At 56.1% G+C, this 23540-nt stretch overlaps 2 protein-coding genes and 1 long non-coding RNA gene across 13 annotated transcripts; 1 reads left to right on the top strand and 2 right to left on the bottom strand.

Annotated features, from left to right (window-relative positions):
• Positions 1–195: 195 nt before the first annotated feature.
• LOC133506697 (serum response factor-like) lies at positions 196–5264 on the bottom strand. Of its 2 annotated transcripts, none has more exons than XM_061831088.1 (7): positions 3995–5264; positions 3423–3656; positions 2450–2597; positions 1619–1690; positions 1427–1546; positions 1278–1357; positions 196–1062 (listed from the first exon to the last, which is right to left on the bottom strand). In XM_061831088.1, exons 1-7 carry the CDS (start codon positions 4262–4264, stop codon positions 967–969), a joined length of 1020 nt encoding a protein of 339 aa, XP_061687072.1. In that variant the 5' UTR covers positions 4265–5264; the 3' UTR covers positions 196–966. The 2 variants fall into 2 exon arrangements, with proteins under 2 accessions (XP_061687072.1, XP_061687071.1); XM_061831087.1 differs by having other exon boundaries at positions 3393–3656; positions 3995–5259.
• Positions 5265–7443: 2179 nt separating this feature from the next.
• Positions 7444–22677, bottom strand: LOC133506695 (peroxisomal ATPase PEX6-like). 10 transcript variants are annotated; one of them, XM_061831085.1, is made up of 29 exons: positions 21982–22671; positions 20487–21053; positions 19991–20154; positions 19837–19911; positions 19653–19761; positions 19460–19581; positions 19285–19390; positions 19024–19226; positions 18776–18962; positions 18511–18587; positions 18323–18440; positions 18044–18249; positions 17503–17564; positions 17002–17110; positions 16825–16941; positions 16492–16569; positions 16279–16418; positions 9926–9979; positions 9787–9857; positions 9549–9706; positions 9337–9476; positions 9130–9264; positions 8888–8985; positions 8734–8806; positions 8434–8480; positions 8257–8365; positions 8071–8156; positions 7793–7992; positions 7444–7708 (listed from the first exon to the last, which is right to left on the bottom strand). In XM_061831085.1, the coding sequence occupies exons 1-29, from the start codon at positions 22471–22473 to the stop codon at positions 7597–7599; spliced, it is 4215 nt and encodes a 1404-aa protein (XP_061687069.1). In that variant the 5' UTR covers positions 22474–22671; the 3' UTR covers positions 7444–7596. The 10 variants fall into 10 exon arrangements, with proteins under 10 accessions (XP_061687069.1, XP_061687064.1, XP_061687061.1 ...); XM_061831080.1 differs by having other exon boundaries at positions 7793–8156; positions 21982–22672; XM_061831077.1 differs by having other exon boundaries at positions 8888–9476; positions 21982–22675.
• Positions 11139–14421, top strand: LOC133506699 (uncharacterized). The gene is made up of 2 exons (XR_009796580.1): positions 11139–12179; positions 14198–14421. It is a non-coding gene; the product is annotated as an uncharacterized LOC133506699 (long non-coding RNA).
• Positions 22678–23540: the final 863 nt, after the last annotated feature.

Raw genomic sequence — 23540 nt, 5'->3', positions numbered from 1 at the left:
CATTGCTTTCCCCGTTGACAACATGGCCGCCACGCCGGCGTATCGCAGCAGTGGAGTACTCGTCGCAAATAAGGACCATTTTCCATTTTTCATGTTTTCAAAATTAAACCGTAAACATATATGTCCATAAAAACACGAGGACGAAATATACTTAAAAACAAAAGAAGGAAAGATAGATCAAAATAAGATACACAATAAAAATAGAAAAATAAATTTTAAATAGAAAACACCAAAAGATTTTTGAAAATGCAATACTTCAGTCTAAATAGTTATGTCATTAATAAATGATCTCAGGGGCGAATAAGATGAAATTGTCTTGTTTACTGCAAACCCCTTGAGGAAGCTTTTTCTTGTCAAACAGTTGTTTACGCTGTTGCTCTTTTGGGTGATGATATCATTTAATAATAGCCAAGGTTACAAAAAAAAAACCAACATAATATTAATAACCCAAATCGAGTTCAGTCGCGACAGTTGGCCACCAAAAAGGAGCGCGCGAGTTGTGTGTCCGTTACCGAAATTCACAAAATCAAGAATGACAAAGGAGATGTGACAAGACTGCCCCCAGCCCCCCACCCCCGACATCGGAACATCGTTTTGTTGAACCTTCTCTAAATACGTCAACTCCATGTTTGTGTTGAACCCAAATGTCCACTTTTTACTTTGCACATTTTGTAGCCTTTCTGAGTTTGTGCGACCGACTGAGCAAAGCACAAAATAAATCGTAATCATCAGTAGACGATTGTGCATGTTCTCAACGCCATGTTGGAAGTCCTGTTTTGGAACAAAGGGATGGAAACGAGTGGGGGGTTTTGTTTAAATCCTATTACTGATTCATCAAAAAATAGATTTGTCTTCTTAAAACGATCTTCAGCCGCAGGCCCAACCGAAAGTCCAAAGAAATCCTTTCAAGCCACGGGAGGCTCGGGGTCCATCGGGGGACCGCCGGGCGGGGTTGACCGTAACCGACTAAACGGCGTCTTTGGCGTGCTGCGCGTCCAGACTGACGACCTGAAGCTCCGCCAGGTTGGCCCCGCCCTCTCCGTTCTGCTGACTCAGCACCATCTGCACACAAACGCACCGCCACGTCGTCTCATGTGTGCGTGTCGTCCAAATATTGTCACGTCAGTGATGATTTCCATTCGCCAGTCTATGGCATTTTGCTAGCAGACACCCGGCTCAACATTTCCAAACGCACGCACGTCTTACTCGGGGACCAAGTGGTTGTCAAACCGTGGCTGAGGTGTCACATCCAATACGGTGCCGAGGTCTTCCCTTACCTGATGCAGCTGCACGGCGGAGACGGGGATCTGCGCGGCGACGGGGGGGAGTGACGTCAGGAACACCTGCGGGACGGACGCTGACACACAAACGCCGTCAGGTGGCCGCGGCGGCGGCGGCGTCACGTAACCGCGGTGGCGCCGCTTACCGGGCTCGCGCGACTGGCCGTTGAGGACGGTGAGGCCGGCGTCGCCCGGGGAGGGCGTGGCCAGAGTGTACACGAGGGCCCGGCCCCCGGGGTACGTCACGTGGCCTGACGACGAGGTGGCTGGGGGGGCGGGGTTATCACATGACCACCATGAGCGATCAGAGAGTGGACTCACGGTGGGCGGGTTCTTACCTGTGGATGAGGTGGGGCTAAGGAGGTCACATCTGCTCTGATTGGTAGTAAGCACCTGTGAGACTCCGCCCCCTGGCAACACAAACATGACCAACGTACAAGGAGGAAAAACAAGCACACACGCAGACACGCGCACGCGGCAGGGTGGCGCGCAGACGCACGAGCGTGGTTTGCGGCGTGTGCGTGACGTAGCTGAACACGTGAGACGCACGTTAAGCGCGTGAGGACATCGAGAACCGTTCGGAACCGGGACTCGCGGAATCGTCCGGTTTTGACGCCGCGCAGAACTTGCGCCAAGACAAATTTGGCGCGCGTGAAACCATCAAAGACGTCCGCGCCAGCCTTAAAGCAACTCACAAGTTCATTTATTTTCGTCTTCAAACCAACGTAAGCGCCAATGACGGACACAAAAACGAAATCGATAAATTTAAAAAGAAAAAGCATTTCAAGGGTAACCTTGAGCTAAAACTTCAACGAAGGTCAAGTGAGCAACTTTCCTTCACTTCACAAACGTTCAATTAATCTGCAGCGCAAAAGTTGCCTTCAAATGCGTAGCCAAGTTCAAACTCGCACGTTCCACACGAGAAAGCCGCCACAAATTGGGAATTGAACAATACCACGTTGAACTTTGAGCTGAAACTCGAATTGTGGGACGCCACGTCAATTGGGTTCGTTCGTTCGTAGCTTTGTTGTTGTTGTTACTGGTACTGAATGGAGAAAAATAAAAGGAAACTCTTTTGTGTAAAGTCCGCACCCAACAAGAATGGGAATTAGCAACTGTTGGGATCCGGAATGGCTCCGATTCAAACGACGCCCGGCGACACCCGCTACCTGACATCAGGGCGAACCCAGCAGGAAAAACCACACCCGCCGCCGGCGTTTTGAGCGGCGTCCCGTCAGCGGCGCAGGAAGGCGCCTGCGTGGACGGCGTGCTGGCGGCGGCCACGTTGGACACGCTGAAGACGGCTTTGTTGGAATCCTGCCGAGACACCACAAGTCCTCTTTTTGATGATGACAAAAAAAAAAAAAAAAAAAAAAACAACAACATAATTCCCATCAATTGTTGCAACTCGGGGTGCGTTGAAAAAAGCTGAATCTGAAATCATACGTAAATGGAATCCCCCCCCCCAAGAAATACAAGATGACACTCACGACGGACGCAAACCCGAACACGTTTGTCGACGTCGTTGCCGTCCAAAAGAAACCGCACCTTTCGGACATTTGTGTGAATTCCACCGGTATGAAATACGTTTTACCATCGTGTGCATTGATTGAAATGAGGCACATACGCCTTGTGGATGCGAGCACGGGCCCGAGTGGACGCGCTGTGAACCGCCGATTCGTTTCCTGGCTCAACTCCTTGCACAGAAGCATTATTGGTACCCAGAATGCACTGGGGGAAGGTTTTGAGAACATTCAAGCTCGTCGTCGCTTTTGACTTGGATTGCTTCCTGTTTATATGATTTGGAATGTTTGCATGCAGCATTTGTCAGGCTGATGTTGGCAGTTGTGAATGTTTTTCATCAAACGCTGAGTGTGGTTTGTGTTTTAAACCAGTCAATCTTTTTTTTTTGTGTGTTTTGTTTTTCCTGGTAAGAACGAGCGCTCAACTCATCTTTTCAATCGATTAGCATGTGAAGAGGAATCAGACGGGGGGAAAATTAATCTGCGATTCGCTTCATCTCCGATAAATGAAGACGGTACTTGACATCGTCGAGTCGGGGCCTGTAACGATTGATGGTAGTTGGCAGTTTATCAGTAGGCGGGGCGTTACCTTGGCGACGTCGTCGGCGGCCTCGCTCACTTGGTAGCCGAGGTCGGTTTCCTCAAAGCCCGTGGCGCTCATCCTCTGGTCGCCCGCCGGGTCGGAGCGGGGCGGCGAGTCGGGCGAGTTGAGGCAGGTCTGGATGAGGGCCTTGCCCGTCTCCGACGTGATCATGGGCTGCAGCTTGCGGGTGGCGAACGTGTACACGTGACCCGTCTCGCTGGCCACCAGCAGCAGGACCTGCGTGCCCGTCAGCGTCGACAACTCGTATGCCTGCCGGTACAGTGGGGGTGGGGAGGGGTGGGGGGCATCGCTTCCATAAGTGCGTCTGGTGTAACACGTGCACTATTCGCGGGTCCGAAAGTGACCTGGCGTAATGTTTGTGTGCGGTGGCAAATGATCAAATCTCACATCATGGGCAAAATATTATTTATTAACGAGCGAGCAATGCATCTTATCTAAGGCAATGCTCTTGTATGAGACGGGTTTGTTGCTGGCGTTTTAAGTGGCCCGTGACGCGTGGTGACGTGCGTACTGGTCACGTGTGGTCGTTTACGTGGTCCGTGACGTGACCCGACAGTCGCGGGTGCGACGTGCGCGCGCTCACTCGCCTTCTTCATGATGCCAGTCTTCCTCTTGCTAAACGTCGTGTACCTCCGCAGTTTGTTGTCGATGAACGCCATCTTGATCTTGACCCTGCCCCGAGTCTTCTTGCCCGGCTTGGCCCCCGGCATTCCGCCGCCCTCCGGCTCGGCGTCCCTCCCGCTGACGGGCTCCCGGGGCGAGCGGTCGTCTTCGGCGGAGTCGTCGTCCTCGGAGCCGCTGTCGAGCACCTCGGCGGCCTCGAAGCGGCCCGGGCCCGGCTCGCTTCTGCTGCCCATCGGCCGGGCTCCGACCGCGCTGTCGAGGCACACTTCCGGTGGGCTTGCGTGTACTCACGAGACCGCTAAGCTACAAGAGCTGACATTTTAGCCGCTCGGCTCGCTGACGTCAGGAAAAAGTTTGAGTCTACTAAGTTGACGACATTGGAGTCAAATGTTGTCTACTTGAGAGTTGAACATTTCCATATGCCCCCCACCCAAACCCAAACACACACATACGCGAAACGCGGAAGCTCCTCCCCTCGGAAACGCGACCCGACGCCAATTCCGGTCACGTGGTACTTCTGTTTTCCAAGTCCACAAATACTTTCATAGTTGGTGTTGCCAAAGAGGTTCCGACTTTCTATGTGTTGAAACGCTGCTTTTTGCTCATTTGGGCAACGACTTCAAATCCGAGGAAGACGAGCAAACCAGCTGCCCCGCGAGCGCACCGGCCATGTTGGGCAGGGCGACATTCATGAACTGCCGCGCGAGCGCACCGGCCACGTTGGGAAGGGCGACATTCATGAACTGCCCCGCGAGCGCACCGGCCATGTTGGGAAGGGCGACATTCCACGAACTTGTACTTTTTTTGTCAAGGGAAAAAGTGCGTCACCTTAACCGAAGCCTAAGAGACGACGGAGACCCCGTACCGATCGCCAGACAATCGTAGTGCACAACCAACCGTTTACACCTGCAGGAAATTTAGATTTCTCAATTGACCTGCAGTGCACGTCGCGGTACGCAGGCCAGACTTTGGTGCAGACAGCCTGCGTCCAATTCCGGCTCCGGGTGTTGTCCTGAAGTTAGTTGGGGCAGGCTTCAGCGCTCCCGTAAGTGGCTTGAAAAATGGATCAATGCATGTTTCTGCAAAGTGGAACACCCCCAGGGAGAAACATGCAAACTCTATACGGGTCAGGCCGGATTTGAACCCGCAACCTCCGAACTGTGAGGCATATGCGCTAGAACGTCGTTAACCGACACAGCCGCGACCTCACGCTGGCACCCGTGAGCCCGCCGAAGGGAGCAGGATCCGCTGGCTATATTTACCTCAGATTAGCCACAGGGCTCAGCGCTCGGCGCGGTCACGACAAAATGTCCTCTTCTTCTTCTTCTTCGGTCTGGAGCAACCACAGCTTGACCCCTGACCCCGGCGCAGGCCGAGACCGTCGTCGGGGTGGACCTGCTGCTGCTGGGTGACTAAAACCCACTCGAGTCCTCGTGTACTGCAGTGCGGTCGGTGGTGGTGGTGGTGGTGGTACCTGGCCTGTGCTGTTTTATTTCTTCACGTTTGCTTTTATGACATCTTTATATAATATAACGCTGTTTTGTGTAAAGGAAGGTCGGTGCTATCATGTGCTCATTTCACATTATAACATCATAATTGCACGTCATACCACGTGATTAGCTTTCCTATTGAAGTGCTGTAAATCCGTTCCGGTCACATCTTTTTGGCTTTCCGAGAAACAAAAGTTAGTGGCTACGTTACTATGCTGGCGTGCTGTAATGCTGTAAAAATAATACTAATAATAATGCCAAGTGTTGAAATGATCGTGCCACAATGTAACGCTGAACTTTTTTTTGCCCAGCAAAATGACAAAATGTGTTGTAATGTGTCTGCCTGGCCAATAGGTGGGGGCAGATGTTTAGCCTCCTCCTTCTCCCATCTCGCTTATCCTCACCAGTGTTGAGGGACGCGCAGCAAAAAACGACACCAAAAGACGTCGTCGGGATGATCGCGTGTCCTTGTCACGTTCTGAGCTTTTTTGTTTGTTTGTTGCTGTCATCTTTTGTGTTGGCTTTTAGTTGTTGCCGTCATGTTACAACCTTGTTTTTTTTTTTTTTTGTATGTATGTATTTGCATTGACGCCGTCCAGGCTGGCTGTCGTGTCGTGGTTCGGGAACAGCGTGGTGTTGTTGGTCTGCCGCCCACCGACTACCTGACCTTTAACCTCGCCGTGTCCGACTCTGGGATCTCCGTCTTCGGCTACTCGCGAGGCATCATCCAGATCTACATCGTCGCCGCCGTCCGGACGTGCGACATAATGGCGGGCGATCCGCGGTCTTGCGTGTTTTTGCGCATGTCCGCGTGTCAATTAGCGTGCGTGTTTTGCAGGCTTCGTCACGCTGCTTTTCGGCCCGGTCAGCATCTTGACCCTGACGGCGATTTCGTTACATCAACAAAGGCTGGCGCCCCGCCCGCCGACCGGCCCGTCGCTCACGTCCGTCGTTACGGTTTGTCGCCCGACAGCCGGCGGCCTGGACGCGAGCCGCGTGTCGGCGTGCCCGCTCGCCATTTGGTCGGGAGCGCCGCTGCTGGGCCGGGGAAGCCGCACGGGCCGCGCCTCACTTGCCCTTCTCCTCTGTAGACCGCCGCACTCAAGGCCGCGGTTACGGCACGTGCGAGGCGGACTGGTCGCGGGCGGCGTACTCGACGGCGTGCCGCACGTGCATCGTGGGCTTGCTGGTGTTCAGCTTCTCGCTTCCCGTGCTCGTCGTGATCTTCTGCTACGTGGCCGTCATCAACACTGTGAAGGGAGGAAATGCGCTGGCCGCACGCGGCGACAGTGGCGACCGCCGCAGGAAGGCGGAAAGAGACGTCACCGTGGTGAGTGCTCGTCGCGCTCGGGTGGAAACGCCGAAAGCTCCGTGTGGCGCTTGAGGTCAGGTTTCCATGGTGATCTGCACGGCCTTCACCCTGGCCGCGTCCGCGTGGTCGGCGCCGGGCTTCCACGTTCCCGACACGACGTCCATCTTCACTCGGCTCTTCGCCAAGTCCGCCGGCTTCTGCAACCCGCTCATCTGCATCGGCAAAGACGTCTTCGGCCTGCTGCTGCCGTGCGTCCGGCTCGAGGGCGAGGCCCGGCGGGTCCTCGCCGACAGGAAGTCCGCCGTTGGGACCGGGAACCCCCTTTCGTCGGGCGCGCCGCCTCGCGCCGTCCGCGCTGAGAGGCCGAGCCCTCCCGAGAGCGCTTCCGACTTTGAGTGCGACAGACTCCGAGCGGACGTGGCGACCGCGACGCCGCCCGTCACGTGACAACGTGCCACGACACGTCACATGACTCAGGTGTCACACGGCAGCCGGACGATTTTTCAGCGAGGAAGAGAAGTAAAAAAAAAAACGATCTCATTGGAAACATGATTTTTTTTTTTTTTTCGTTTTTGGGTGGGAATGAATACAGCCTCAAATCAGATGTTTCGACATAACGTGAAATTGTGATCGGGGGAGAATCAACACGCACCCTCGGGTGATTCAACTGTGATTTGAGATGGTCAAATAGGACGCAGCGCCCTCCGGTGTTCGGGAGGACATCAGGTGACGTTCAGCAGGCGCTCACGCCGCCGTCGCCGTCTCAAACGAGGGCCCGCAAGACGAAGGACAGCGCCGCGCCCGAGGCCAGACCCAGCGACAGGAAGAAGGCCATGACCGAGCCCGCCGTCTCCGCCTCGTGAGGCGGGACCTTCCTGAACACGTGACCGCCGCGGAAAGGGAGACGAATAAACGTGAAGACGAAACGAAAGAAGTCAAAGTAGAAAAGAAGGTCTGACTTGGGTCCGAAGCACATGGCGAGGCTGGCCAGGTAACCGTTGGTGAAGGCGAAGACCAGCATGAAGGCGGCGAAGAAGGCGTCGTGCCGGAAGACGACGGGCAGGTGGCGGCGCGGCTGCACGTTGCACAACATCAGGGCGGGAACCAGCGCCGCGCGACACGCCACCAACACGGGCAGGAGGGCGCTGTCCTTTCCCGGCTGACGCACACCCACGGTCGGGGGGTCGGGGTCACGGTCACGCCCGCGCCGGGCCACGCCCCCTCGCCGACGACTCACCCACGTGCAGAAGGCGCTCAGGCTCCGCCCCGCCCAGTCGCTCGCGTTGAAGAGCAGGAAGCACGACACCGGCACCGAGTACGTCTCTGAAGACGGAGGAGGGACGGCAAGGAAAGAGGACAGGTCGGAAATGTTGCAAGGAAGTCAGAAAAATGAGGGCAAAAGCGGCATCGGCGGGGCGCTCACCCCAGGCGCTTCCTCGCGGCAACGTGGACTTGGTGTCGGCCGCGATGGCGGGGAAGGTCCCGATGGTGACGGTGAAGGTTCCCCACACGCACGCCGCCGCCACCCAGATCTCCGCAACCACAACGAGGTTCAAACGTCGGCACGTCACGCACGACTCGGACGCCGTCACCCACCGACCTTCTTGAAGACGGCCGTCACGGAGACGCCGGCTCGCCCCGCCGGGCCTGCCGAAAGACAAAAAAGGAGCAGCTCAAAGAATAACAAGACTCGTAACGAGCGAGCAATGCATCTTATCTAAGGCAATGCTCTTGTTTGGGATTTTGCTTCCTTTTCCACTTCCTACCGCCACCCCCACCCCGGCTTCCTGGCTCGATTCTGCTCTTCTCTACTTTTCTTCCTCATTTCCCCCCCCCCCCACATCCCCCTTTTCCTCGCCTAGCCCCCACTTTTCACAGTACGGAGGAGGAAGTTGTTCACCGGGCCGATCGAGGCTGACGTTGACGTCGTGGTCGCGTCCGTCCTTCCTTTGGTGATAAAACCGGAAAAACTCCTGCGGGCACGGGCACAGGCACACGCGTCAGGCGCACACGTCGCGTTACGCCGCCAACATACGAGTGCGAGTGCGCCTTACCAGTTTGGGCAGCACGGCGTACGACAAGATGGAGAGCAAAATGACGACGCAAGCGCTGATGAAATAACCAAAGGACGATTCGTCGACGTCGGAACCGCCTGCGAGCGGGAGAAAAGGACGGGAGCGAGCGAGCGGGCGGGGCCGAGGACACCGGGGACGGAAGGAAGGAGGTCGGAACGCGAGGATGGACAGAAGCGCAACGGAAGGAGAGAAGAGAGGGAAGGAAGGAGGAGGCGCCGTACTCGCCACGGAGCAGATCATGGCCAAGGCGGCGAAGGTCCCGGCGAGTCCTTGCCCGCTCATGACGGGCGCCGTGTAGCCGGCGGGGAAGGCGCCCGCCATCCCGAACAGACTTCCCTGCAGGATGGCGCCGAACGCTGGGGCGGCGACAAGCGTCAGTCGGCTTCCCGTCGGGAGAAGGCGGAGTCGGGGAAGGGCGACGCGCTCACAGTTGACGGCGACCACGCTGAGCGCCGTCACGCAGTAGAAAGCCGTCGGCTCCAGCCGGACCTTCGCCAGCGCCGCCGTCAGCAGGAAGACGGCCAGGATGAGCGTCAGGCTGCCCGACACGCGAACGGCCTCGCGGATCCTGCCCGGCGACGAGCGACGCCAAAAGCTCGCAAAACACAGCCAGACGCCGTCCCGACGTCTGCGCTCTTACCGTGAGTGCAGGACGGAGTTGAGGCAGGTGAAGACAAGGAGCGGCAACATGGCGCACAACGTCATCACGTTGTTGAATTTGGCCTCCGGGGCGCCGCCGCCGCCGGGCTCCTCCCCCTCCGTCCCGTTGGTCGACTCCCTCAGCCGGCCGGTGAAGTACTGACGGCGGAAAATCCCTTTTGAGAATTCCTCCTGCGGACTCTCGCGCCGACTTTCGGAGACGGGGAGCGGCGTCGTACCGCGGTGGCCGTCATGAAGAAGTTCCACGGCAACAACGTTCCCAAACCCAGAATGAAGAAGACCGACCACACTGCGCGGAACCTGGCGAGACCACACGTCAGTCGACGGTCGGCGGGCCCCGTCGGTCGACGCACTCACGTGTCTCTCGGCGCGCCGGCCGCCATTTTCCAGAAAGGTCTCGGAAGCGCAAAACTGCGAGCGGAGAGCGAAACGGGAAGTAGAAATAAGTCGAGCCGCGGCAACGCAGGAAGCGGAATGACGTCAAAGGATCGCAATTTATGTATTTATTTCACGGCCGGGAGGATCCGGATGACCAAAAAAAAAAAAAAAAAAACCTAAGAAATAATAGTAATAAAGTGGACGCAAGTCATATCTAAACAGGAAGCGGAATGACGTCAACCCGTCAGGTATCAAAACGGAGAGAGGACTCAAGTCATGTCACATTCAAAACAGGAAGTGGACATAAATCAGAGCAAACAGGAAGCGGAAGTAAGTCACGTCACATTCAAAACAGGAAGTGGACATAAATCAGAGCAAACAGGAAGCGGAAGTAAGTCACGTCACATTCAAAACAGGAAGCGGATTGAAGACAAGTACTTGTCCGATTTCATTGATATTTAACGGCAACGCCTTCCGTTGTTCGTCTTTGTTCTTCCCGCGAAAAGGGGCCGAAACATTGTGAAACAGGAAGTCCACGTGGGTCATGTGACAGTAAAAGAGGAAAAACAGAGAATGGACAGAAGACAAGTGGTTGGTCACGTGATGACAAAACGGGAAGTGGATTGACTTGAAAGCAGAAAGTGGACAAAAGTGACGTTTGCTCACATCCAAACCCCGTTTTCCTTCAAAATGTGATGAATTATTAATAATTCTGATGAAATATTACTTAGCTGTGACCTCTTCCCTGCGCAAGCGTGTGTGCCGGATGGCGTCTTCTCTCCTTGTGAGCCTGAAGAAGACAAGGTGACCTCTGACCTTCCACACCGACACGTCAGACTTTGGTCTCGTTCTGATAAGACCACCGGCACACGCGCGTGCATATTACACACCATGTGACCACTTATTACTCATTTATTACACCCCCGATTAGTCACATCGGCGTGTTTTGGTCGTGTCTCCGATGGCTGCTTTTACTTTGCTGTGAATAGTCAATGATAGGAAATCGAAATTCATTTTTGAATAGTCAGTCGTACAAATGAAAATGAAAAAGAGCAACAAGAACAACACAAAAGTGTGGCGAAATGCACCAAATGAGCGTCCCGCCAAAAACGCTGGAGAGCCCCCCAAATGCTCCCCAAGCCTCAAGTTGAGACTCCCCCCCCCCCCCGCAACCCCCACCCCCTCGGGCCTTTATACCGCCCGTCGGCCGGTCGCCGTGGCGACGAGGGTCCCGGTCGGCGATTGGCCGAGCGTTTGATGTTTTGCGGCGAGAAGTGCTGAGTGGGCCGGGCCGGGCCGGGCCGGGCCGGGCCCCCCTCCCCCCCTATTATGATTGGCAGCCGGTGTTTGTGCACTGAAGCTTCTAGCGTCCGGCTTGCCAGCTCGCCATTCTAGTGCAGCGCAGCGCCACGCCGGCCCACAACATAACCCATGTGCGGGGTCAACTGGTAAGAACGCTCGCGGGGATTCGGGGGGCGCATTTATCGTTATTATTTTAGCCGCCGCGCCTTTCTGCCTCAAGTGCGCGGGCGCGAGATAGATTGCGTTTTTTTTGGCCAATCACATTTCTGATGCCTTGTGTTGCCATGACGATGCAATCCGCCCGGGGCCTCGACGGCAACCGGTGGCGCCGGCACAGGGAAGTCAAAGTATATTCGCAATTTTATCAACGTCGAGCAGGCGGGACTTTTCCTGTCTTTCGATTGGATGTTCAGAGCAAACGGAGAGAAGTTCTTATTTGAATCCCAAACATTCTCAAATAAGTGAGGACATACTGTCAATTTGTGTTTTCGGGGGTCCCCCCTCCCCACAAAAATAAAAAAGAAGCCATCTATCAAAAGGGAAGGATGCCGGGAAAAGGACGCCACAAGTTGAGAAACGGACCCGCGCGCATTTGTAGTCTCCTGAGCCTTGAAAACGCGTCTCGGAGGTCGCGCTGCGTTCGGGGGAAGGGGGAGGGGAGGGGAAAAGCCGACGTCAGCAGTTGACTTTGATGGGAATACACCAGAAGCGGGCGGGCGGGCGAGCGAGCGGGCGACGGGGGGAAGTTCTTGCGCCAGTGACCGGAGCCGCTGCCTCGTGCAGGTTTCCAAAAGGAACGCTGCTGAGGAGCTGGCTGACCAAGTCCAGGCCCCGCCTCCTGCTGCTCATCGCCGGCCTCAAGCGACCTCAGGTGACCCTGATGAGGAGGAAGAGGATGAAGAGAACCAAAGTAGCCAAGGCCACGTAAGCGGTAAATATGGCGCGAAAGGCCCACCGAGGGGCTCCGAGCGACGACCGCGTTTCGGCTGCGACAAAATTTGCTCTCGAAAGGCCGTCCCCGCTCCGGTCGACGGTAAGGACGAGGCCAGCGCGTACGTGAGCCCGACTCCCCGATAGCGGTAAAGACGTTTTCCGACGACGTCCACGCCACCAAATTCAACTTGACGCGTCACCTCTCACTTGTGTTCTCTGACCTCGACGAGGCGCGAGATGGCGTCGCTGGAAAACTATCCATTCTTGCGACACTTCCGTATTCGGGAACAACGTCATAAACTTTCTTCTCTGCCTTTGTGTGAGTGCAAAACGGCCGCCGCGCAGCACGGCGACGGGCGGTCTTTACGTCGCTCGGCCGATAACGAGCGTGAGGTCAGCCGCGTTCCGATGGATCGAGCTACGTTCACGTACTCGCTTGTGTCCGATCACCCTCTAAAGTTGCGCTTTGCGTCAAGTCATCTCATTCATTTCTTCCATCTTGTAACGTTGCTGTGACCTGACGGGAGAAGTGGTGGAAACAGCGCCACCTTGTGGCGGGATCACTTGAAATCCCGATGACGTCAGTGTTAAAAGAAGCGGCAAGAAAAAAAAAAAAAAAAAAAAAAAAAAAGGAACCGAGATGCCAAAAATTCCACGCGCCATCGCACCTAATGCACCAAAATTCATGAGCGAAACACGAAAAACTGACCGGCAACGATTGGAGACGAGCGCTACGAGTTAAGCTTCACAAATTTCTTGCGAAGCTTCGTGTTTCCCGGGAGTCAAATTTTCAGAGGTTCAACTTGCCAACGGCGGGTTGCGGGGTACGAAGAGGAGGGTCGAGCCAGCTTTCGGCAGCTTTTTCCTCCCGCCGTCGCCGTTTGTCGCGACGGCCGCACGACGGGAGTCACGCGCGCAGACGAAGACGGCCGAACGGACTCGGCCTCCGCCGTCGAGGTACGCCCGACGTGGATCTCGCCGGAACTTCCCCCACGACAATCCGATCATCGCATCCCGTCCCAGGGATCTCCGCGTCGACTCTCTTGTCGCGACGGGAAGTCGGCAGCGGCCGAAGGACTTCTCTTCACTGGACCGGCGGCGAAGGTCCTCCCAGTCACAAGACTCGGATTGGGACTCCCCGATCGCTCGTTCTCCCGAGCCTCGCGGCGACTTCTGAACCTCCGCCATTTTGTCAATCTTTCCCCTCACCCGCTGTAGTTGCCACTAACGGATGCCGCGACTGCATTACTCTGGACTCAAACGGGAGACCGAAAGACAATTTCAGCCTCCTGACTCCGGAGCGAGGGAGTCAAGTCCAAGATTTGACCATCAGCACTTCTGTCCGATTTCACGGATGGATGGAGAGGATTTTTTTTTTTTTTCCCCAGCCTTGCGTTTCTGGCCAACCAAGTGCAACGCGTCCCATCTTGAACCCCAAATCAAGTTCTCCACGTTCTCCTCCCCCAAATGAAAGTAACTTTTGGGTTTCCGCCTCCCACTTGACAATTCCTCAGTCTCCCCCTTCGCTTGTCTGCTCGTCATCGTCAACAGGCCCGTTCTCAAAGTGAATAAAATCCCAGCCGATGGTCCGCTTCGGTAATTGCGACGCGGGCCCCCGTTGTCAGCGCGTGGCCCTCATTCTAAGATTTGCTAAAACGAGCCATTTTTGCCCCGTTTGAAAAATGGTTGAGTGAGGTGACGGTCACGATACAGCGCTCGTGTCATCGTTCATCACCCGGAATTCAAAACCCAGAAAAAAAAAAAAAAAAAAAAAAACGGCCGATATCTCATTTTGTTAGCTCACCCGCCCCGAGCGTCGGAAGGTCAAGCTGACAACAGGGCAGCAAATGGTGAGAACTTTGAAGTTCGCTAAAGGACAAAAATTAGACCCCCCCCCCCCCCCGTTTGAACGAGCCCCTTTTCCGCGTTCATCTCGCCGTCGTCAAACTGTTTTTGTTTGTTTTTCTGTCAACTGCGCTTCCTGTTTGGGACTCAAGTATTCCGTTGGCGTTGCAGGACGTGCAGCAGGACGCCCCACTTCGCCTGAGGCCGCGGCAAACCACCCGCGAGATGGCTCCCCGCCGACTTCTTCTGTGTCGTCAAAGCTGTTCGTGCTGCTGACGCCAGAAAAAGTCCAAACGTTGACCTTGAAAGGGACACGCCAGTCAGCTAGCTAGCTAGCCTGCTAACGTCTTTGTGTTTGGAAGCATTCGCTCATTCTCCAACCAAAAAAAAACAAACGCTCTTCGGGGATTTTTCTAAGCCAAGAAGCAATTTACACAGTTGACTAGATTTTGGACTCAAAGGCTAACAGAATGATTCCGTTTTTTTGGAACCGCTTATCCCCACGAGTCGGGCTGCATCTGAACCGGTCGCCAGCCCATCGCGTGGCACATTTATCTGCGCTCATATTCACACCTATGGACAATTTAGCCTTCACTCAAGTCACACGGGCCGGATTTGAACCTGCCACCTCCCAACTGTTCACTTTGTAGGGATTTGAACCACGTCGTTTCCTCTCAGCGCAAAACTATCAAGCGACGCGTCTTCACTCTGCAGCCGTTTTGGATGAGGCGTTAAGCAATATCGGAAGGATTCGGCGAAGATTCCTTGAACGATGCAATTGACAAAACTCGATAACGATCATTTCCATACACTTGAGTCGAGGGCAAAAAAAAACAATGAATCAAATACCCCCAAATCACGTTGAATCGATTAGTTCTCAATCACCATATAAATCATTTTCATAGAGCAGAATATGTAGTCGACTCTCGGGCCGACGACTCCCTCGCCACTAAACGGAAGCTGAGCTCGGCTCACCAAACGCGGCCTTCGCTAGCACAAGGAAGTTGCTAACGAGCGACGCTGATGCTAAGGAAGTTAGCATCTCGGCTTGAAGTGTAAAGCGTGACGATCCCGTTTGTGGTGTTGGTAAATGATGGCGGCGAAGAGGTCACATGACACGTTTGCTGCATCCAATCAATAAAATCCCAACTTTGATGTCCACGACGTCGCGTCACGTCTTTCTTCTGCGAGTGGATTTCAGATGGAGTGGAAAAAGGAGCAAAAAAAAAAAACACGTTTGAAAGCTTCACCCCGATTTGGAAGGAACCGTATCGTCCCGGGTTTCAAATCACATTTGCAAACCGGAACTTCGAACACGGAACCAACATGGCGTCAAATCCTGATTTCGATCCTTTAGCAAGTCTTAAAATCCCAACCATAATTTCAAAGCACGGCTCAAAGTCATTTCGGTATCAAACACGGCCCAAAATATCACCCTCAACAATTAATCATCCGTTCATTATCTGAGCCGCTTATCCTCACAAGGCTTTCGGCAAATGGCCAATAACGCGTACACGTATTGACTACACCCCCCCCCCCCCCCAGAAAATACCAGTGAGGGGCTTCAATTCAAGCACACGCGGTGTTTATTGGTCATATACGAACGGTACACGATGGCGTCAGGCGTTGGGACGGCATCGATCCCTCTTGCGACAGCGCCGCGGCGAAGTCGTCCGCGGTGAGGCTCAGCGGCGAGTCCTCAGAGTCCAAACCTGACGCACAAAGGCCCCCGTTCACCTTTGACCTCTCGCACATTTCACTGAAGTGCAAGGCTACGCGCGTAAAACATATCTGCAAAATATGTCACTGGAAACATCCACAAGCCGGAAAAAGATTTCATGCCACGACACTTAAGAAAGCCTGCCGATTACACAAAAACTTTCAATATTATTTCTTAGTTTTCTCCAAAATGCCCCCCCATAAAAATTTTTCTTTCCTTTTCCCCCATCCAGACTTCCATTTTCCTAGCCGCTTATCCTCACAAGGGCGACGGGGACTGCCGGCGCGCCGAACTGGTCGCCGGCCAATCGCAGCGCACACGGCTCGGGGGCGATTTCGAGTGTCCAATGAATGTTGCGGGAGGAAACCGGAGCGCCGGCCCGGAGAAAAGCCACGCGGGCAGGGGCGGGGCGGGATTGAACCCGACACTTTACAGCTGCTCCACCGTGCCGATTTTCCCCCCAAAATAAAAAGTGTTCCATATTTTCCTTAAAAGAAAATCCGACTTTTAACCTTCGCCCCCTCCGTCCTACCGTGCTCCACGGCGCGGATCTTCCTTTTGACGGCGGCCGTCATAGCGTCCGAACACAGCGCGTACAGGTCGGCGCCGCTCGTGTGGGCGGGGCAACGCGCCAAAACCTGGGGCAGGTCCACGCCGTCGTCCAGGCGGAAGCTGCGGGCCGCCGACCAGAAAACGGTAAACCGGCGGCATTGCGCGAGCGCGATCATGCGGCGGGGGCCCTCACTTTCTCAGGACGGCTCGGAGAACTTGCAGCTGCGACTCGGGGTCTCGGTTGATCCCGACGTAGACGAGCTTGTCGAACCTGCGCGAAGGACACCGGCGGAGAATACGGGCCCGAGCATTGGCACGTCTGTATGTGTTGCCGCACCGTTTGTGCTCACATATGGTAGCGTTTGCGGTGTTTTTCCGCTTTACGCTAAGCGAGTCGAGTGATTGCTAACACAAAAACTTCTTTGGTTGTATTAAACACACAAAGCGTAATTCTCTCTCTCTCGCTCTCTCTCTTTCTGGTAACATCGTACACGTCAACAACTAGCGTACAAGCGTGAACTCTGACCTTCCGGGCCTGAGCAGGGATTGGTCGAGCAAGTCGGGTCGGTTGGTGGCGCCGATGACAAAAACTCTGGCCGAAGCGTTCAGGGCGTCCAGCTCGGCCAGCAGCTGAGCGACCACCCTGACGGGTTAAAGGTCGACTTTAGGCACTGAGCTAGCGTGAGCGTTAGCAAGCGCTCACCTGTCCATCACACCGCCGGAGTCCCCGCTGCGCCCCCTGCTGGGCGCCAGAGAGTCCAGTTCGTCAAAGAAGACCACGCACGGCGCCGCTGAGCGCGCTCTCTCGAACACTGAGCGCAAACGTGAAGTCGTTCCATTATTCTTCTTTTGGGCCTGCGCAACACTTTTATACTGCCCCCGGTGGCGGAAGCGAATTTTTGAAAAATGTGCATTGTTCTACTTGGACTTGTGGCAGAGTCAAATTGAAAAGTTTTTTTGGTGACAATACTGATATGAATTCCAGGTGACTGTCAGTTTGGAATGTGTTTATTTCACAACAGAATGAAAAATTGGTTAAGTTCAGGTGATTTTTTTTTTTTTTTGGTTTCTTTGGGGGGGCCAATTTGAAACGAGGCCACCGTTGTCCTTACGACAAGATGGTGTCCTTCAAAAAGAGCAAGACCAAAACCAACGACAATATTGCTTTTCTGGCATTCCCGTCATTTAACGATTTTACGCTCACCTTCTCGAATGTTCTCCTCGCTCTGCCCGACGTACATGTTGAGGAGTTCCGGGCCTTTCACGCTGAAAACGGGTGAAACACGAGTGACGTCGTGCGTCTTGGCGGCCCGAGTGCGAATAAGGGTACGACGGATGCCCACAAATCATCTGTTGCCGCTAAAATGAACCGAAATAATAATAATAATAATCCCCTTCGAGCCAATCACATTGCGGGTGGGCGTGTTCAACGTAGAACTCAAATGAAATTCATAACACCCCGATTTGGCTCAGTATATAAGTTGAAACTGAATTTTGCATTGTTTGAAATGGCCTCACTGAAAACATGTCAAGACAAGACATTAAAAAAGAAGTGTCACATCTCATTTTTTCACAGTCGCTGTTGAACGTAGCAAAAATATCATTTTTCGGAATGCTCAAACATTGGCCCAAACACTGAGATGCATTTGCGTTTGTTTTCGAGGAAGAGCCGAGAAGTACCCGCGTCATTTGGGACGCCCGACGCTGAAGACGCACTTTGCACAAAGCAAAGGGAACCGGCCTACCTGAGGAAGGTCATGGAACATTCCGTGGCCACCGCCTTGGCCAACAGAGTCTTGCCCGTGCCCGGAGGCCCGTGGAGCAGAATTCCGGTCCGGTTCAGGTTGAGCGCCAAGAGCTGCGGACGCTGCAGAGGGAGTTGGACCGTGTCCAGGATGTCCTTCTTGGCCCGCTCCAAACCGCCCACGTCCTCCCAGCGCACGGCCGGAATCTGGAATCCACACGAGGAGAAGCCGAAGCTTCAGACGCGACGCGTCCGGCCGTCGCGCATCTCCGGGACTCACGCTGGGGGCGCCGACGGCCTCCGATCGGACGTCCTGTAAGGTCCGCAGGGCCGCCGTGAAGTCTCGCCCCGAGACGGTCGCGCCGCCGGCGACCACGTCGTCCTCGCGCAGACCCGGACTGAAACCGACGCGGATGCGCTCAGACGGTCGCCCGACGACAAACCTTGCGGACGCGCGGCGGGTCTCACCAGTCCCGGACCAGCCGTCGGCACGCGGCACGGCTGGCCTCCGCGAGCAGGGAGCGGAAGTCACCCAACACAAAACCCTGAAAGCACGGAAAAATTCTTTTCTGGCCACATTCAAGATGGCGGACGCGCCCGTTCATAAATTCATAGAAAATGCACAGAGTAAGCCTCCGTCGGGGCGCCAGATGGAATTTCTCGTCTACGTGCCCTTGCTGGCGACCGGTCCGACGTGAACCGGTGGAAACATTCAAAAGACGAGACGACTTACGGCCGTGACTTGGGCGATTCTCTCCAAGTCGACGTCACGACCGAGGCGAAGGTCCCGGCTCAGCCCGGTCACCATGACCCGGCGCTGTTCCTCGGTGGGGCTCTGTAACGCCACCTGGTGGATAAACACCGCCGCGACGCCGGCGGGCAGCTGGCGCAGTTTGCGGACGGTCGCCACCACCGCCACCCTGGAACAAACAAAGTCGATGCCGCGCCTCGCCGACGTAGCGCACGAATGGCGTACGTCACCTGCTTGGGGCGCCGCAGAGCACGCGGCAGAGCGCCGCCTGGACCCGGGCGTCGTCGTCGGCGCCGCCGCGAGACCGCAGAAGGAACTGCAAATTCCTGAGAAGAAGGACGCAAGGCTGCAGGGCGTCGGCGCGCTCCAGCAAGGACGTCAAGCGTGCCTCCGTGGCGGCGGGCGTGTCCCCGCAAACGCCGACGCAGTCCACCTAGACGAGGGGGCGGGTCAGGACACAAACATCTGAGGGGTCCGCGGAGCGGTCACACCTTCACGAGCTGCAGGTGGAGCCCGGAGCCGGATGCCACCACGGCCGTCACTTTGCCACTTCCTGCCGGGCCGTGGACCAGGAGCCTGCATGCCGGGAGGGAGCCGCTGAAAACAAAGGAGACGCCCGTGAGCGCCTCGCGCGCCAATCACGAGAGAGCGAGGGAGGGGCCGCACCCGTGGCGGTACGGGCGGAGGATGCGGCTGATGGCGTCCACCGTCCGCTCCAGACCCGGAGGTGAAGGCCCGTCCCGCAGGTCCGCAGCGCTCCAGGGCACCGGGCAGTTGACGGGCGGCCCCTGAAGGCAAGCCGCAGGTCAGGTGTCGCCCTTCAAAGGCTAACGGCTTGACTCGAAGGGTCAAAGGTCACCATGAAGAGGGAAGCGCGCGCCGCGTCGGCGAGGTAACAGCGGTCGGCTTCTCCTTCCGTCCGGTCGGCCGGACGCACCCTCTCCACCCGAAACAACAGCGCCCGACGCCTGAGCCAGTTCAAAGGTCAGAGGCGTAAACGTCCGTAGCCCGTTCACGTTCCTGGTGCCAAAGCTCGCTGCGACCTGTCAGGGTCGTCCTCCAGGAGGTCCGGGTGACTCCGGGTGGGAACGCGCAGGACGTCCCCCGGCGCCACCAACCTGCAAACCACGACATCGCGCGTCCAATCAACAATTTTCAACCGACGACATCGCGTCGGGAAGTCCGCCGTCAGCCGACCTGGGGACGGAGAAGTGCGCGGCCAGCAAGTCGTCGCAGCGACCCGGCCGCCCGCGGAGCGGCGACGCCACCGGCCGGAGGTGAAGCTCGCTGGCCGGCGGCGGCGAGGCGGAGCGACAGGAAGTGCGGGAGTCACCGGCGCCGTTCGGAGGCCGCCGCCACCTCTGGAGTGGCACAAGTCCATCATCAAGTCAAAGCTGCAATTCTGAACTTTTGCCCAATATTCATCTTTTCGCCTCAAACCCAGAAGTCTTCAGTATCCCAAAAAAAAAAAAAAAAAAGTCACCTCCCTGTTTCCATACTTTTGGAGGGAACTGGATTTCTACGCGCTTGTACATTTGTTGCGGCGCCTTCGCCGTCATGCACCCCTGCGTGCGTGTGTTTTTGCCGATTTACCCGCTGTGTGACTGTTTACACGGGCACACCTTTGTGCTCGGGTCGGGCGGTGTGCGCGTTAACGGGCCGCGTTTGTGTGCGTCGTCGTACTCGCGCGCACCTTGAGCGTGAGGCAGCAGGTGGCGCCGGGCGTCTCTTCTCCCCTCGTCAGGTTGAACCACAACGTCTCCGACACGCAGCCTCCGCCGCCGTCGTCGTCGTCTCGCGCCCGGTCCGATCGTCGCGCCGCGAGTTTGGCCGCTCGCCATCGGGCCCCTCGGACCGCCGGCCGCAGCTTGACCCACTCGCCGTCGAACAGTCCCAGCCTGAGCAGCGCGCGCCTGCCGACGTACAAGCGGGCGTCGGGGTCGGCGTCTTCGCGGTCGCGCGCTTCCCCATCGAGCCACCGCTCCGGATCCGTCACGCGAACTTCCAGCCGCCGCTCCGCCTCCTCCGGGATGACGGCAGATCCACGACGCCCGGCGCCGTCGAGAAGAGAGCGCCCCCTTCCCAGGCCGGCGGCGTCGTGAGCGAAATCCGAGGCGCAGAGCTGGAGTTTCCTGGTGGGCGGGGCCCGCTTAGGCGCGTCCGGCCAACGGCCGGCGCAGTCGGCCAGGACGACGGCGGTGTCGGGCGTGATGCGACCCTGCGCGAGCGGGCCGCAGGACAGCACCAGCGCGTCGGCCGTCTGCGCGAGGAGAGGACGCATTTGGTGAGGCAAACTGCTCAAAGCGATAATCGGATAAAAATGGACGACAGGAAGTTGCTCTGGGCTTGCCGCCGCAGTGGCACGTCTCAGATGAGTTTCGACGGCGGACGCCCTCCCAGACGCAAACCCGGAGGCCCCCCCGGCGGGATACGAACTCACGAACCGACGCTCTGAACACTGAGCTGAGCTATAAAAACGGTTCCAAAATAGAATAATTTGATAATTGATTGGTCGGAATATTTCTTTCAATCGATTACGCTATGGATGATCCCAAATAGTTCAATAATCCTTGAGACAATATTTTGTATTAAAGCGTTTGTAAAATGGACATGCAAACAATAAAGACTTGAAAAAGGTGACAAAAAATGGGACTTCATTCAAACACGGATGTGTCAGCGTTTCGAGGATCCAAATACAGGTACTGCACTCAAGTAAGAGTACCGTTACTTTGGAATGACTCAAGTCAAAGTTTGGACGGGCTCATGGCGGCTGCGAGCAGGGTCACGTGACGCAACGGGAACCCAATGCGGAAGTCGACGATGGAAAGTAGTCAAGGGAGACGCGCCAAAGTAGAGAACGACGCGTCCATCTTTGTAACGGCGTACAAGTATCGATCCTTCTTCACATAAAGACTAAAGGCAAAGTAAAAAAAAAAAATGTACGGTGCAATGAGACTCCTCTGCCAAGTACAGTTGACGGAAGGTTTTACTCGAGTAAATGTAACTGAGTATAATTGTAGCGGGTCAACACCCACTCACTTCTGCAACAGACCCGGCGAGGCGAAGAGGGCGGGAATCGTGTCTGTTTACCATCCTTGTTTATGTGCAATGGCTATGCAGTACTTTTGCGGCGACTTTTCTTCCCCGAGTGCGCGCGTCTAAAACGGCTAGCGGAGGGAGGCTCTCACCTGCCCCGGAAGCTCCGCGACCAGCGGTTCTCCTTGGCGGGCCAAGACGCAACATTCAGACCGGCAAAGCTCCAGCAGCTTCGCGGCCAAGCGGTCGGCGTCGTCTCCGCGGACACCCAGCACCACCTCGTCCAGGCTCACGGGGGCCACGGGCCGCACCGTCCCGCTGCTGCCCGCCGCCGGGAGGCCGCGGAGTCGCAGGAACAAGCCGCTGGCGAAGAGCCGGACTCGGGGTTCGGACGACGGCGACGGGGCTCCGCCGGCCGCTCCCCCGAAGAGCGCCGCCTCCTGGTCGCTGACCGCCAGGACGCGAAACAGGACGGCGGGCGCCCGCGCAGTCGTCCGCCGCGGGATGAACAGGACGGTCGGAGGGTCCGAACGGTCGCGGGGGAAAAGCGAAGAGAGCTGCCATCTTGACACTAACACGTCGAGCGGACTCAAGTGAGGCGGGAAAGCCTCCAGGCGAAGCAAGTCCGCCTGCGCCGCCGCCATCTTGGCTCCAAAAGGACAGCGTCTCGCTTCCGTCGCGTGACGTCTTAAGACACGCCCCGCTCCGGTATGACTGGCCCCAGGGCACGGCCCGCTGCTCTCTGATTGGCTGCTGCATCAAACGCGGAATCGCCGCGTCAAAACACGGAAATTGTCTGCGCGAGCCGCACTCCCTTGCGGCAAAATGTACTTTTCAGTCATAAAAACATAAAAAATACAGTCATTAAGCAATAAAAGGCAGTGCAAAATGGTGCTGGGTCCTCAAGCAATTTAGAGGAGTCTTAAATGACGACTAGAACTTCTTTTTTTTTCTCATCAAATATTGTGATTGGCCGGCGACCGGTTGAGGGTGGAGCCCGTCAGTCGTCCGACGATTGACGGGAAACGGGCCGAGGGAGGAGAAACCGATCTGAAAGTGGGGGGCGTGGGGGGGGGGGAGAGGTGCCATCCAACCGGCTCAGATCTTCACCAAAGTGACGAGACAACCAACTACTCCCACGTCAATGATCACCAATGATTTCATATTTTTATTGAAAACAGCATGTAAAGGTTCGCACGCCCGCCTCACAGTTGTGAAGTTGCAGGTTCAAATTCGGTCCACCCCGAGTGGACTTCCGCAAGATCCGTGCTGTGATTCGGCTCGTGGCAACGAGCGTTCGTTGCTTGCGTAGGCAACAAACCAAGTCAACGTTCCAAGAACACGTTTGCAGGCGAGATCCGCGTCGCCAGGGGGCACTGCGACGGAGGATGGCGCGCATGCGCGGTGCTGTTGCTGCAGGTGCTGCTGCTGCTGCTGCTGCTGCTGCTGCTGCTGCTGATGCTGCAGGAAGAGGAAAATGAAATCCGAGCCCAGGACACGACGGTGATGAAGATGGAGACGATGACGACGACGACGCTCACTGCTTCGGGGCGGTCCGGACCGGAAACGGCGACAAGGAGGTCAGACCAAGCACAACCGCAACAACGTGCGCGCGTTTCGATGTGCACCTTCGTGACGACGCAAAACGAATCATCATTTCGAAGCGTTCACGTGCCGCTCGGCAGAGTGGGACACAGGAGCACTCGTTGCC

Source organism: Syngnathoides biaculeatus, chromosome 9 (genome assembly GCF_019802595.1).
Source record: "Syngnathoides biaculeatus isolate LvHL_M chromosome 9, ASM1980259v1, whole genome shotgun sequence".
NCBI lineage: Eukaryota > Metazoa > Chordata > Actinopteri > Syngnathiformes > Syngnathidae > Syngnathoides > Syngnathoides biaculeatus.
The sequence above is the reverse complement of the archived record's forward strand: the minus strand, read 5'-3'. Positions and strand labels throughout refer to the sequence as shown.